General features: G+C 45.3%; 2 protein-coding genes across 3 annotated transcripts; both read left to right on the top strand.

The window, feature by feature from the left end:
* Positions 1–293: 293 nt before the first annotated feature.
* On the top strand, positions 294–3720 carry LOC147951311 (serotonin N-acetyltransferase 1, chloroplastic-like). The gene is made up of 8 exons (XM_087538385.1): positions 294–516; positions 600–685; positions 1337–1400; positions 2286–2472; positions 2567–2666; positions 2806–2906; positions 3006–3099; positions 3346–3720. The coding sequence occupies exons 1-8, from the start codon at positions 479–481 to the stop codon at positions 3423–3425; spliced, it is 750 nt and encodes a 249-aa protein (XP_087394511.1). The 5' UTR covers positions 294–478; the 3' UTR covers positions 3426–3720.
* A 5540-nt stretch (positions 3721–9260) lies between these two features.
* Positions 9261–13524, top strand: LOC147951310 (putative LRR receptor-like serine/threonine-protein kinase At1g06840). 2 transcript variants are annotated; one of them, XM_087538386.1, is made up of 12 exons: positions 9261–9611; positions 10366–10549; positions 10755–10896; positions 11393–11464; positions 11764–11835; positions 12092–12235; positions 12327–12398; positions 12508–12579; positions 12676–12750; positions 12950–13018; positions 13236–13304; positions 13371–13524. In XM_087538386.1, the coding sequence occupies exons 2-12, from the start codon at positions 10453–10455 to the stop codon at positions 13444–13446; spliced, it is 960 nt and encodes a 319-aa protein (XP_087394512.1). In that variant the 5' UTR covers positions 9261–9611; positions 10366–10452; the 3' UTR covers positions 13447–13524. The 2 variants fall into 2 exon arrangements, with proteins under 2 accessions (XP_087394512.1, XP_087394513.1); XM_087538387.1 differs by lacking the exons at positions 13236–13304; positions 13371–13524 and having other exon boundaries at positions 9263–9611; positions 12950–13022.
* Positions 13525–13532: the final 8 nt, after the last annotated feature.

The following is a 13532-nucleotide window of genomic DNA, read 5'->3' as shown; positions in this document are numbered from 1 at the left end:
ATGGAGAGTGCCGCTGGCCACTCGATGCACCAGATCCGATGGCTGGCGACCCGACCGATCTTTTAAAACGATCCGCCCGTGTAGCTGCCCCCTTGTTGAAAACGTTCTATTTCTTGAACCATGCATCCAAATGCTGAACCGTCTTCATAATTGAATTTCCCGTGTTAACATGTTTCGACAAACTTTTTCCAGAGTTGCTTCCGGGCCGAGTGGGCTCACGCCATCAAGCCGGTGGGCTTTGCCCGCCCGCCTGCCTCTGCAGCAAAACACGGCTCGGAAAGCGGCGCTGTTCGCTGCCGTTCTCCCACTCTCGCCTGGCCTGACCTGACCTGACCTTATCCACCGCCCCGACGCGACGACTGGCCGCGAGCGACGCAGCCGCATACCGCGCGCGTGAGCCCCCTTCCCCTCTCCCCACCACCCCGCCCCTGTTCCCCGGAAGCGCGCGAGCTGCCGCCGGAATCAGCAGGCCGCGAAGATGGTGGCCGCCTTCGCCGTCACTCCCTCCTCGTCCATGTAAGTACAGTAGCCCCAAATCAAATCAAGTCAAGCTCCCCTCTCTACCCGTTTCTTGCTGATTTTCTTCCCTTTCTTCGCAGATGCGGCGTCTGCGTCCCGACGGCGTGCCGTCCGGAGGCGCGGGGCATAGTGCCGGCGCCGAGGTTCTTCCATAACCGGAACCAAGGTACACACACTTTTGTTTCCCTTCCCCACATAGTTACATTGCAGCGGGCACTCGCAGGCAGAATCGTGGGGCTCGATTCGGACTCAAGTGTGAAGATGAGTCCAATGTTAGGCTAGCAAGGACCTGAGTCAAGCCGGCGACACGCTGAACCAGATTAGGAATGGTCGTTCGTTTCTTGGCTGGCCCATGACTCAAGTGTGGTGGTTAATGTAGAAATTGCACCGCGAATAGTTTCCAGCAATGCTGAATGCTTATTTATTTCTAATTTTTCTTGTTAATTTTTGGAAGACGCCATCAGTCTATCTCGCACGTTGCTGTACCCACCCCCAAATGCCAGCTATGCTATTTGCACATCTTGTGGGTAAATTGACTCTGTGAGTTCCTCTGCTGATTGGCTCTAAAAAATCAGCATCGTGCTAGATAGGAGGCCACTGATTGCACGTTTTAAAATGTTTGGTGTCCAATGAACTTGCACGCCTTTGTTATTTTGTCATCTGTTAGTTGCTACTTGCTAGTAGGCTGAATATATTGTTCGTGATGTGTTCTGTCACCTCTGTCGACCTGTTCATGAAGCATAAATGTTCATTTGCTGAACTAATAACTAATAAGTGCTTGCCAAACACTAATGATCTAATCATGTTTTGATTGCAGCGAACACACGGTCTGCAACAGCTTGGTCCTTGAAGGCCGGTCTATGGGACTCTCTCAAATCTGGGTAAAGTACATTATGTACCCCTTTAAATATTTGTGTTATGTTTATGTTTAAAAAATATCTACTACTATATCATCTATGTACTATTGAAAAAAACACTATTTCCAGAGCTTCCCACCTTGATGCAAAGGGTTAAACCATTAAACAAGTGCGGGTTTCCCACATTATCATGGCTGGGAGCCTGGGACAAAAGAAGGCGAGGATAAAGTAACAGTGACATCTAAGAATTCACATGTTAATCATGAGAACAAGCATTGCTATAGTGGGACTCAATCATGGTGGCAGGAAAATGATCCTGCTAAAATTCGGATCATCTTTTCTCCAGAGCAAGCAGCAGGAGCTCCACCTCTCCATTAAGTAGAAAAACCAGCCGAAAACTGATACAGTGGACTCAACCAGCCTAGCACACTAGGCCCAGAGCTCACACACATCACAGAAAACGCAATACCTGAACACCCACAAACCAATGGACATGTGAGCACGGGCAGAAGAGCACACCACACTGCAACTCTGCTGAAAATGTGCTCGCTGCACCACAGAAACCCTATGCCCCTGTTGAGTATTGCTAGATCCAGTGTGATTGCCCCAACGAAGAGAGCACGGCATTCCAGCCAGGCTTGACAGAAGCATGATAGAACCCCAAATAAAGTGTCGAGGAAAGAAACTCTGACTGCTGCCAAGAAGCCACTCTCCGAACAAGTAGTTTGATACGTTCTTTTATTGTCCGCTTAACAAGGGAGTCTCAAAATATTATACTGAACACCGAGCCTGAAAACTCATGATCTTTCTTGCATGTTACATACCTTTAGAGTATTATCCAACAGTTGCATGTCATGTTTCTGAAATTTGTACCTTATGGGGAAAAAACCCAATGCTTTTGCTTCACAGGTTTTTAAAAACTAGCAATAGTACAGAGACAGTAGAGCCACTATCCACAGCACTTGAAGAAGAAGAAATTGTACCTGAGGAATTGGTGCTCCTAGAAAGGACACTCCCTGACGGTAGCACAGAACAGATCTTATTTTCTTCAGCTGGTGATATTGATGTATATGATCTCCAGGCCTTATGTGACAAGGTGATCTTTCCTCAAAGCACTTTGATGTTTCGTCCTGCAGTGTTAGTGATTTATCCTACAAGAAATATTTAGTTTTGTAATGTTCATCTCATAGGTAGGATGGCCACGCAGACCTCTAACAAAAATAGCAGCATCCTTAAGAAACAGCTACTTGGTCGCTACACTACATTCAATAACTAGGTCTTCGGAAACAGGTACTTGCGTTGTTTAATTGTTACTGGATCTCGTGTGATCCGTGCAAATAAGTTAAAACCAGTTTCCTAATCTTCAGATTATTTGCAGAAATTCATTTTTCTAGCTGACGAACATCTTAGTATAGAAGTTGTTTGACAGAGGGAGAAGAGAGGAAGCAACTGATTGGTATGGCGCGGGCAACTTCAGACCATGCGTTCAATGCTACAATCTGGGACGTCCTTGTTGATCCTTCCTATCAGGTGAATTGGCGAAGACTTTTCTGCTTTGTGTCTGAGTCCTCCTTTACTAGTTGTTGTATCAAGATTCATGCGTAGTGGCTTAGAACTTAATCATTCCAGGGTCAAGGTCTTGGTAAAACACTCATGGAGAAAGTGATCCGTACTCTGCTCCAGAGGGACATCAGCAACATCACACTATTTGCGGACAGTAAAGGTACTTCTCTAGCGGACCCCAACTTGTTTGGGGCTGAAGGGCTTTGTTATTGTTGTTGTTAATTGATTTCCTCGTAATACACGCGCGCCGCGGCACATCGATGCGTTCTGCTTTGTGGTAGCGGGGAAAAATGGATGTTCCGTTCGTTGCCGGATGCAGATAATGCAGCACAGTAGTATATACTGTTTCATCAGGCTGCTAACGAATCATTGTTGGTGGTCCTTGATTCCTTCTGATTAATTGCAGTGGTGGACTTCTACAAGAACATGGGGTTCGAAGCCGACCCCCAGGGCATCAAGGGCATGTTCTGGTACCCCAGAGTTTAGTAGCTCCGGTGGCGGCCCGGGCGCCCACCTGGTCTCCGCCCGACGACCGGCGCAGTCTGCTCCAGTACAGAAGAATATTGGCAGGAGCTGAGCTGTGTATAACAGCGACTCGAGTGGCCGATGGCCATTTGCAACGTCTGGTGCCACCGGCTCTCAGGTCCTGTTGGTCTGTATGTAACTGCTAGGAAGTAAAGTATCCCTGTTCTCGTACTGCGAAGGAGACGGCCACACCCAACATTATTATACCGTGGAAGTCAAGAGATTGGTCTTCCTCCAATCAACATGTCCAGGTCCACATCGCGTCGCCGTTCACTCGGTCGGTCCAGTAATCGGTCGGTTTTCTGGACTGTTTCTGTCATTAACGTGTGAGATTTTTCGAGCAGCGTATGTATGAATGTATATGGGATCGTCTCGTGTTGGCCATCATCATCCACTGAAGCTGGAGAGCTGGGTCGTGCCGTGGAAGCTTTTCATCTCGCTGGCCGACAAGCCAAGCCACTCAATGCAGCTGGTGTCACCGGCGGCCAACCTGTGCCGTCAACGACAAGCCGCTGCCCGCTGCTCGCACGCGGTCAGCGCGCGTGCCTTCTTGACCCGATCTTGTGGCTATCCGTTTCGCTCATCCTGCACCGATCCTCCATTGCACACGAAGAGTACTCCAACCGATATGATCCGTGGTTGGCTGTACGTTTCAACCTCCAACCGATCCGAATAAATGGGACGGGAGCTTGTTTCTCTATGCACTGCCGTCAGTCAAGTACGTTGTCTTGCTCGGGAATCCTGCCATGGCGTGCGGGCGACACACACACGCAGCGCGCGCCCTCCACGACGGTGATATCATATCACGCAGCTGGAACGGAAGATCGGCCAGGTGCGTGAAACGTGATAGGTTAGCCTGACAAACCCCGACCATCCAGAAGAGGTGATTATTATTACACGCTCTTTTTTTTTTCTGCGAGAAATTATTATCACGCGCTCTTACCAGTGACTAGCAGCGACTGATCAATCAGACGGTTTTTCTGTCCGATTCCCAGCGCGAAACCCGCGAGCTGATGAGATGATGGAGGATATGATGTTTCTTGGCGGTTTGCAGGTCTATCTGGGGCCGGAAAGTCTGGCCACAATTAGAATCTCGCACAAGGTGAGTGATGGACCCATCGATAGTGTCGCTCAGGGAGGTGTGTGCGCGTCATGGCAGCGTCAGTGTGTCGCCGCGTTACCAGTGGGAACGCTGCCACCGTTGTCTAAAGCCCATGCATAAGCATGCTTCCACTTGAACCTTGATCTTGCTTTCTCGGTGCGCGGTTACATGTACTAATATATAGCCCATCTCTCTATATTCGCCACTCACCATCACCCTCACATGCTAAGTATAGATTTGTTTACGGCATCGATGTGGCCACTCTACTCTCATTCTCCGCTGATCCCCGACCCCGAGGCCAGGAAATGTAGACTAATTTCGTCTGGATATTGTTTTATAGTTAGACGGGCTTTGTTATGGTTACCCAGATATTACCCTCTCAAAACTCATGTCATATGATATTGGACGCAATGATGCAGTGATTCCCAGCTTGATTAAGAAAAGCTGCTATCAAGTAGCAGAAGGTCCACATATTCAAAAGCTGCTTAGCTTAATGAGGCTATCGGAATCACTTTGTACCAACTTGAGTAGCTTTCAAGTCTCGTAGACTTAACAAAGGGACAAAAGGAAGAAGAGAAGAAGATCAGCCCGTGTTGTTGTTGATCCTTTTTTTCCAAACTTAGTCATGTATCACGCGTCACTGATATAAAGGTGAAAAAAACCTTCTCTAGCTGGATCTCTCTGGACTGTCAAATTGTATTGGATTAGATCAAGCTGGGGGTAAATATCCCAAAAGCACACGGCCAGCATGCATGCACTAGCCAGTAGCCACACATTTTGACCAGAGCAACGGTAACTATATGTACATATCTACTAGCACAATCTTAATCAAGTTGAGCCGCTTCACTCTCACCACTGTCGTCCGATCTACGCTCCACTAATGATGCAGACCACTTTGACTTTGATGCCCCTCAGCTAGCATGCTTGCATGCCTCTATGTCGATCCACCACTAGTTGTTGCTCCACGAAATCTAAGGTCGCCGTCATTCTTTTTGCTCAAAAGGTCGATATATGCTAATTAATCTTTGTACAAATCTGGCCGCCCCATAGGCGCACGGAATGTATCACTGCTGCAAAATGGGGCTAAGAAAACACATCTACTGCACACCTTTGGACCGAACTATGTGCGATGCAAACATCACAAACGGTAGAGAAATAAACTCATGTGCCAGAAAAAGAAACGTGTGGGCCCATCCATCAGACAAGATTTTGAAACGCAAGTTGTGTGTGATAATGGGCACACATTAAGGTACAATGCATGTGTGATATGTTATCATAACAACAACAACAACAAAGCCTTTAGTCCAAAAAAAGTTGGGGTAGACATCTTTTGGGTTTCATCTCCATAAAAATGGCTGAGTTTTTACGTTGGCTCGCCAAGCCTATCACAACCCTTCTCCTTTATCCGGACTTGGGACCGGCTATATTGAGACAACGTAGGCGGAGTTATGTCATCATAACGCACACAATTGATATTTCTTAATCATGTGCGTTGATGGGCAAACACTTTACCAAAATGAGTTGTGTGCGATGCCTTGGAGGGATGGGGATCCCCTGACGTGGCCTATTCTGCCATTGAATCACTGACACATGGGTCCCACCAATCATGTGGGCCTCACATGTCAGTGACCGAAAGGCTGGGATTGCTACGTCAAAGGATCCATGACTGCCTTAGAGCATCGCACATGTTACGCTATATGGTCACTGTTGAATTATTGATGGACTTTGGCCCATATAAGACAATATTCTTGGTTAAACTCTGAGGCCCATGTAGGTGTATGGTAAGTAGGTGGAAAATTTAGTACCATACTGCTAGTGGAAGAAGAGTTGGACCTCTTTATAAGGGTTGCTCTACCACATGCCATTGGGAGCTTGGGAAAAGGAGTGGTACGCGCGCTCCTCCTCTGTCGCCTGCTTCGCCTCGCCACGCCACGCCACGACGCGCGCGCCATTGGTTGCGGGAATGAGCTGAGCCGAGATCACACCTAACAGAAGTGCAAATGTCCAAGACATTGGATGGTGGGTTGTTCGCGGACTTGGTCATGGGCCTCGGCCCAGGCCCATTTACCCGACGGCCTATATATTGGAGGAGTTGGCCAGTGCAGCCGGCACACTCACTCTAGCCATCATCTACCGCTCCTTTCAGTGTGCTACTTCCGGCGATCCCGTCCCAACAACCGCGTGCACGGTTGGTCGGGAGAGCAGGTGCCTTTGGAATCCTGTCCTTCGAGATCCCGCCCAAGAGAAGGGCGATAAGGTTTTTGAGGAGCGTCTCGGCGCGACTGCTCCCTGTCCCTCCCCGTCTCTGTCCTCATTTGCTTTGACTACTTCCCCTGCATCGACCCTATGGTCAATGATGAAGCCGCCAAGAAGAAGGCCACGGACGTCGCCAAGGCTGTTGTTTCCGCCGCTGCGTTGGCCTGGCCAACCCGAGGGTATGACTTATGCATCCCCTATTTTCTTATTCACGTGCTAACTAGATATGATGTGTTCATAGATGTTTTAGTTCTATGTCATGTACGTGCTCACATGTTTAGGTATCAGTATGAGTTGCAACACACAATGATTGTCATGTTTATTATCTACTCGTGGATTAGATTATCAAAAATGTGCTAGTATTTTAGTAGTTACCGTATGTGATGATTTAAAAGTTGCGTTAATCATGTGCAATAACTCATGAAAGTGCATACATTGTGTTGTGAGAATTGTGTGCTCTACCAGGCACACAATTTAATCAACAAAATTGTGTGATACTGAAGATCATCTCTCATGATTACGTCATATGGATTGTGTGCGATGTGACTTGTCCCATCTATACGGACAACATCCTCTGTCTGCAGACGTACATACTTAATTAGAGCAACCGTAGGATAGTCGTCATACGATTGCATCAATTTATATATTTCATTAATAGAAACGCCATCGTCTTGGCGAGGACACTTGTTGGTGACCGTCGGCTTCTTTTCGCCGCTGTCCTCCCCCTCCTCCTCGTTGCCCCCACCTCCTTCTCATCATCGTCGTCTTCTTCATGGTTCTCCGGGTGCTCCTCCTCTGAGTCGGGTTCCGATGGCGGCTTTGGCCTTTCCATGAACTGGATAAATTCGAGGTTGGGGATCAAGGGCGGAGTCATGGACTGTGAGCCCAATGATTCCCCGCTTGAAGCGGACAGACTGGGGGTGTCGTCCTCGCAGGAGGAGTCCGGGTTCTTTCATGGCCCTTCAGAGAAGGACATGCCAGTACTGCTAGAGATTGCAGAAAGAATGGGAGAACGCGGGGATGAAGAAGAGAGCAATGCCGCTTGAAGTAGGCATTGATGGGTTATATTAGCGCATTAGAGGGCGGTTAGAATTTTGATATAATCAATAGCAATTAGTACCACCGCTCCGAGCTCACACGGTTGCAATTCTCAAGATGATAACTACACACACAATTTTGAACTTTCACATGTGTGCTTTGAAGTATTCACACGCTTTGCTCAAACAAAACATGTGTGACAACTATCAGTTAATATAGGACCATTGTGAAGCAAGATGAACTCTACTGCCGCCCATACCAGTAAAGTAGGCTCGTTTCTCATCGGGAATTGTGCATGATGATGCTATATCTGATTTATATGGCATGACATGCATACCGAGGTGCATGTTTACAGCTTATGATGGTGCGTTGAAATATGCAAAAGCCTAGGTTATCCACCCACCCCAAGTGACTGGGGGGCTCGTGCTGCACAATGTGCCATTAGAGCGGGGTTTTGTGAAGTGTTTCGTGTAAGGGGTGCATTCATGGATCTCCCTATACATAATGTAGTACATAATGTAGGGGACGATACTGAACACAAGACCTCGGGAGAAATACTGCTAGGTCATATCCAATGGCGCATGTCTTCTCGCTACGACAGCTATTTGTGTGCTTTCCCAAAGAAACCTAACAATCCCAATCCGAGTGCAGAGTTTTATAGCAAGCAACTGATATCGTTTTTGGCACTATGTTACTAGCCAGAGATATCAGGAAGTGACCAGACGACCACTCGATGCAGCTTGTGTCATCAACAGACATACTTTGTCACATACCATGGTCACATGTACCCGTCAACGACAAATACTTTTGGTGTTTTTATGCATTCATTTAGGGAAGGCCAGAAACATACTAGGTTATATAATAGATTATCTTATTCTCTGCAAATTCATGTTTGAACCCCCTAAAATTACGAGATGATTAAAATTAAACTAGATAACATGTGACTACTAAGCGATCATATTTTGGTTCGACGTTTCTGTCGATTGCGAGGTATCTATGATGACTTCGTGAAATCTCAAGATACTATGTTGGTTCAGTCTCTCGAAGGTGCTCATAGGGGTAAAGTGTGTATGCGTGCACTCATAGGGTGAGCGTATGCTCGTGTATACGAGCGACTTCAATTGTACTGTATTAAAAAAAGGCAAACCAATTTTTTTTATTTCTTTTTTTGAACTCAGTAGTTATCATATTATTCCCTTCGCAAGATACTTATTTTGAGACGGACTTATTTTGGGACGAAGGGAATACCGTTGTAGCGTCCCCTTGATACGGGGCCATCTAGCTGGTGAGATAGCGGGGTTCCACAAGGGCTCGCGTGCAAATTCCCAATTGCAAAAGAATTTCCAGCACAGTCTACGCCCAAAGCAGCCGGGGTCCCTAAAAAAACGAAAAGAAAAAAAAGAGCAGCCGGGGGATCCCCCACCCCACTCATATAACGAGCGCGCCACGACGGCGGTGGACTCCAGTTCCACGGCGCCTACGATAGCCTCGCCTCGTCGCCTCCCTCCTCTCTCTCTCTCTCTCTCTCTCTCTCTGCTGCCACCAGTACCAGCACGACACAGGTCTCGCGGCCGCAGGGACAGGCGGTGGTCGGAGAGGAACGCCGTGCCCGTGTGGGAGCGAACTAAGCAGGGAGGACAGAAGCATCGGAGCTCCGGGGGGACGGACGCGAGGCCGCGCCCCCTTCCCCGCCGGCTTTCCTGCCGCCCTCTTCTTGCAGGGAGGGAGGAGCTTCGCGGCGCAATTTCGAGGTGCGTTCTTCCCCAGATTCTTCCATCTGGTTTACAGTCTACCAGCGGACATTCCTGCGAATCTTGTTCTGCTGGCCAGGTTTGATTCTGCTCCGCCTCATGCGCCGCAGAAAATTACTGGTTTTCCGGGTTTAGTTGATAAAAAAATTCCAGGTTTGGTTCGATTGCTCCAGTCCAGGCATTTCCATCGGTTCCTCATCCCCTCCGGATCCCGTCTCGAAGCGTCTCAAAACATTTTACCCATCCATTTACCGTTCGAAGTCCCAGTCTACCTGCAACATCGTTGTCGCGGCACTTGCCGGTGGCTTTGTCCGCACTTTAGCCCATCGGCATCGGGTGCAAGTACCTGTTGCATCCCCCGATTTTCAGTTGGCATGTCGTGGCTGCAAAACAGTGTGGCGTAATTATCGGTGCCGTCCACTTCATTCATGGCCGTGGTCCCTGGGCTGGGAGACGAGCAAAATATGTTTGCCACCAGTTTTTTTAAAATGGTTTGGTTTGATCGCTCCGAGTCCGCATAGATCTGCTTGCTTGTGCAAAGGAGGGGTTGGTGCACAGCTGCATGTGACTGTTATCACATCTGGCCAATTGGCCTGGCCATCATCAGCGCGCCTCCCATTAAAAAATCGTGCAAGGATGAATAATATACTATTATTTTCTGATCTTAGCGTCGGCATCACGGGTGTTTTGGCTTTTGGGCTGTCATGAGGCATAATCACTAGATGCTAATCACTGCTGCATTTTTCTTGTTTAGGACCCAGAGCTCTTGAAAAAGAACAATATTCCTGTTGGGAATGTCAGAAGTTTCTGCTTAATTAAACGGTCAGACAGTGAGAGAGAGATGGTTACTTTTGGAGGCATCTTCTGCGTGGTTATTCTGGCTGTGATGCTCCCCTGCTTGGATGTTGCGCTGGGGCAAAGTACTGACCCTTCAGAAGGTAATCTCCTGCTTGCGTGTGGAGTATCTTGTACTATGTTACTGCTACCATTCTGAAAAGAAAAACAAGGAAAACCGATTGATCTTTTATGATGTTATGTCTGATGTTCAGCTGAGACAGTATTCTCTCACTATGTTATATTATGTTTTTTTTTATTTTCAACCTTTCACACAAACTGAGTGTTTTATTTTTCATAATGATGTAGTCGATGCACTCGGGGCTATCAAGCGAAGCTTACTTGATCCTATGAATAACCTTGAGAACTGGAACAGGGGAGATCCATGCACTTCTAATTGGACAGGAGTTTTCTGCCACATAATCAATGATGCGCTTCATGTGACAGAATTGTATGATCACTACTTCTATCTAATCTGTTCATAATATCTTCACTTCTGTTTGTTCATTCTATGAGCTCTGGTCATCATGGTTTTTTAAGATGAGCTCTCTATTTATCAACAGGCAAGATTGTTTACAAGCAGTAGCCTTTCCAATTAAATGCTAATGTCTATGTGTTATGTGGATCACTAATAAAATATATGTTTTCTTCATGCACCCATAAGAAACTAATTAATGCCTTAAACTTAAAAGTATCTCATGGTCATAATAAGCAGTTTAGACGCGTCAAAAAATAATAAGCAGTTTACTCGAAGGCAAAACAGGAACTACCTTTACTTGTAAGGGGCAACTGTGCATCTCCCTTGTCCCTTGATGTTGATAATTTATCCCACCATATTTTCCTGTAGTTTTGATTGTTATAGGTCACTTATTATTTGTCGGGTTGATTATTTTAGCGTAATGTGCAACCTGTCATGTTCCTGATAGCATATATTTTATTCAATGCAGACAGTTATTTAAGAGGAACCTGTCTGGAACTTTGGCACCAGAGGTCAGTCTTTTATCTCAGCTGAAAACACTGTAAGTATTACTCTGATGTGTGAAGTTACTGATTTACTTAAGTTCTTCTGCAGTAGTTAAATATTAAGACTTGCTACACTTCAGTATTATCAACGTATACAAATTCATGGTGTCGTAGTAGCAATTTGATACAAAGGCTTAAATTATCCTACACTATGGAATTACTGAAGAGAGTAACCAGTCAGTAAAACCATAATCCTATTCCGATGTTGAATGCTTGTCTCATGCTTATAGTAGCTGTCATGTTTACTCTGAAGCTATTCTATCCTAATACTAAATAATTCTTATTTTTCATGAAGGGATTTTATGTGGAACAATTTAACAGGCAGCATCCCAAAAGAGATAGGAAACATCACTACACTCAAACTTATGTAAGTGCTTTCTATTGACTTCCCCCTTCGATATGCAAAGAAATCAATGGAACCTTCTAAGATACATAATTTGTCTGTTCCTTTGCTGCTAAACCTATGCAAGATCTTTTTGGCGCAGAAGTACTTACACAATAGATACTGTGTACATAAAAAAACACTTAGTATCATTTATTATTTACATGAGGAATAATCACAGCAACATCCCAATATGTATATAACAAATTATGCCAATTGTTAAGTTTTATGCCTTTTGCAGACTATTGAATGGCAATCAGCTCTCTGGTTTCCTACCAGATGAGATCGGCAACCTTCAGAGCTTGAACAGGTTACAAATTGACCAAAACCAAATACTGGGACCGATACCGAAGTCATTTGCCAACTTAAGAAAAGTGAAACATCTGTAAGAAATGTTCATTTCCATTTTCCCTATGCTTTGCTAATTGATGTTCAATGTGAACTTAGCTCTAACCTCTGTTTTCCATTCATTTCAGCCACATGAACAATAATTCATTAAGTGGGAAAATTCCATCTGAATTGTGGAGAATCCCGTTACTTCTTCACCTGTATGTGGAAGTCTATTTCTTTCCCAAAATTTTCTCCTTGTGAAAGTTTAGTAGGAATTATGTATCTGATATTTGTTTTTCGATGTAACGAACACTTGCAAATTTGCAGCCTTGTTGACAACAACAATTTGTCTGGACCTCTTCCTACAGAATTAGCAAAGTCACCTGTTTTGAAAATACTGTATGTGCCCCATTAGCACATTCTGAGTAGAACTTTTCTCATGAAAATAAAAATAAAAAACACCTGTTTCTTATATTCATATGTTTCTGTTTCTAGTCAGGCTGACAACAATAACTTCAGTGGAAGTTCCATCCCTTCTACATACAGCAACATAAAAACACTGTTAAAGCTGTGAGTATGATCTTTTCTTTCTCTATCCTTACACGTTTGTCTTTTTCCTCCTTATTTTATACAATTTTAAATATCTCCATATAATGATTTTGTTCCAGTTTTATTAAGCAACATCTCAACATGCCAATGTCTGATATCCGTCATTCTTACACTTACACTGAGTTCGTGGAACTGAGGAGAACTTTTCTTGTGTTATCAGGAGTCTTAGGAACTGCAACTTGCAGGGCGCTATTCCTGATCTGAGTGCCATATCTGAACTTGGCTATTTGTGAGTGCACTAGCCCTGCTAAAAGTACATGCATAGTTATTTTCCAATTATTATCTTTTGATGTTATGGCTTGCACTTTGAACGTGGCATACCTTATACTTCTTGTTACTGATGATTTATGTTTGAGATAGCAGTTTGACAATCCATTTTAAGTTCATGCATTTCAGGAAATAACTCCACGGGTGTCTAAACTACTATTACTCACATGCATTTTCAGGGATCTTAGCTGGAACAAACTGACAGGACCAATACCAACTAATAAGCTTGCGCCAAATATCACTACTCTGTATGTACCTCTGATAATGTTTGTCTATTGTCTTTAGTCACTCGACTAATTTCTGTTTTCTGGCAGTGATTTGTCACACAACTTGCTTAATGGAACTGTCCCGTTAAACTTCTCAGAGCTTCCTAATCTTCAGCTTTTGTAAGTACACCATTTAGGCCATGTTTGGCATTGCGCTGGATTATCATACTGTTTGCCCAACCCACTTGTGCCAACTGTAGTCTTTGTTTT

The sequence above is a fragment of the Triticum urartu genome, unplaced genomic scaffold (assembly GCF_056163025.1).
Source record: "Triticum urartu cultivar PI428250 unplaced genomic scaffold, HENAU_Tu73 scaffold340, whole genome shotgun sequence".
Taxonomy (NCBI): domain Eukaryota; kingdom Viridiplantae; phylum Streptophyta; class Magnoliopsida; order Poales; family Poaceae; genus Triticum; species Triticum urartu.
The sequence above is the reverse complement of the archived record's forward strand: the minus strand, read 5'-3'. Positions and strand labels throughout refer to the sequence as shown.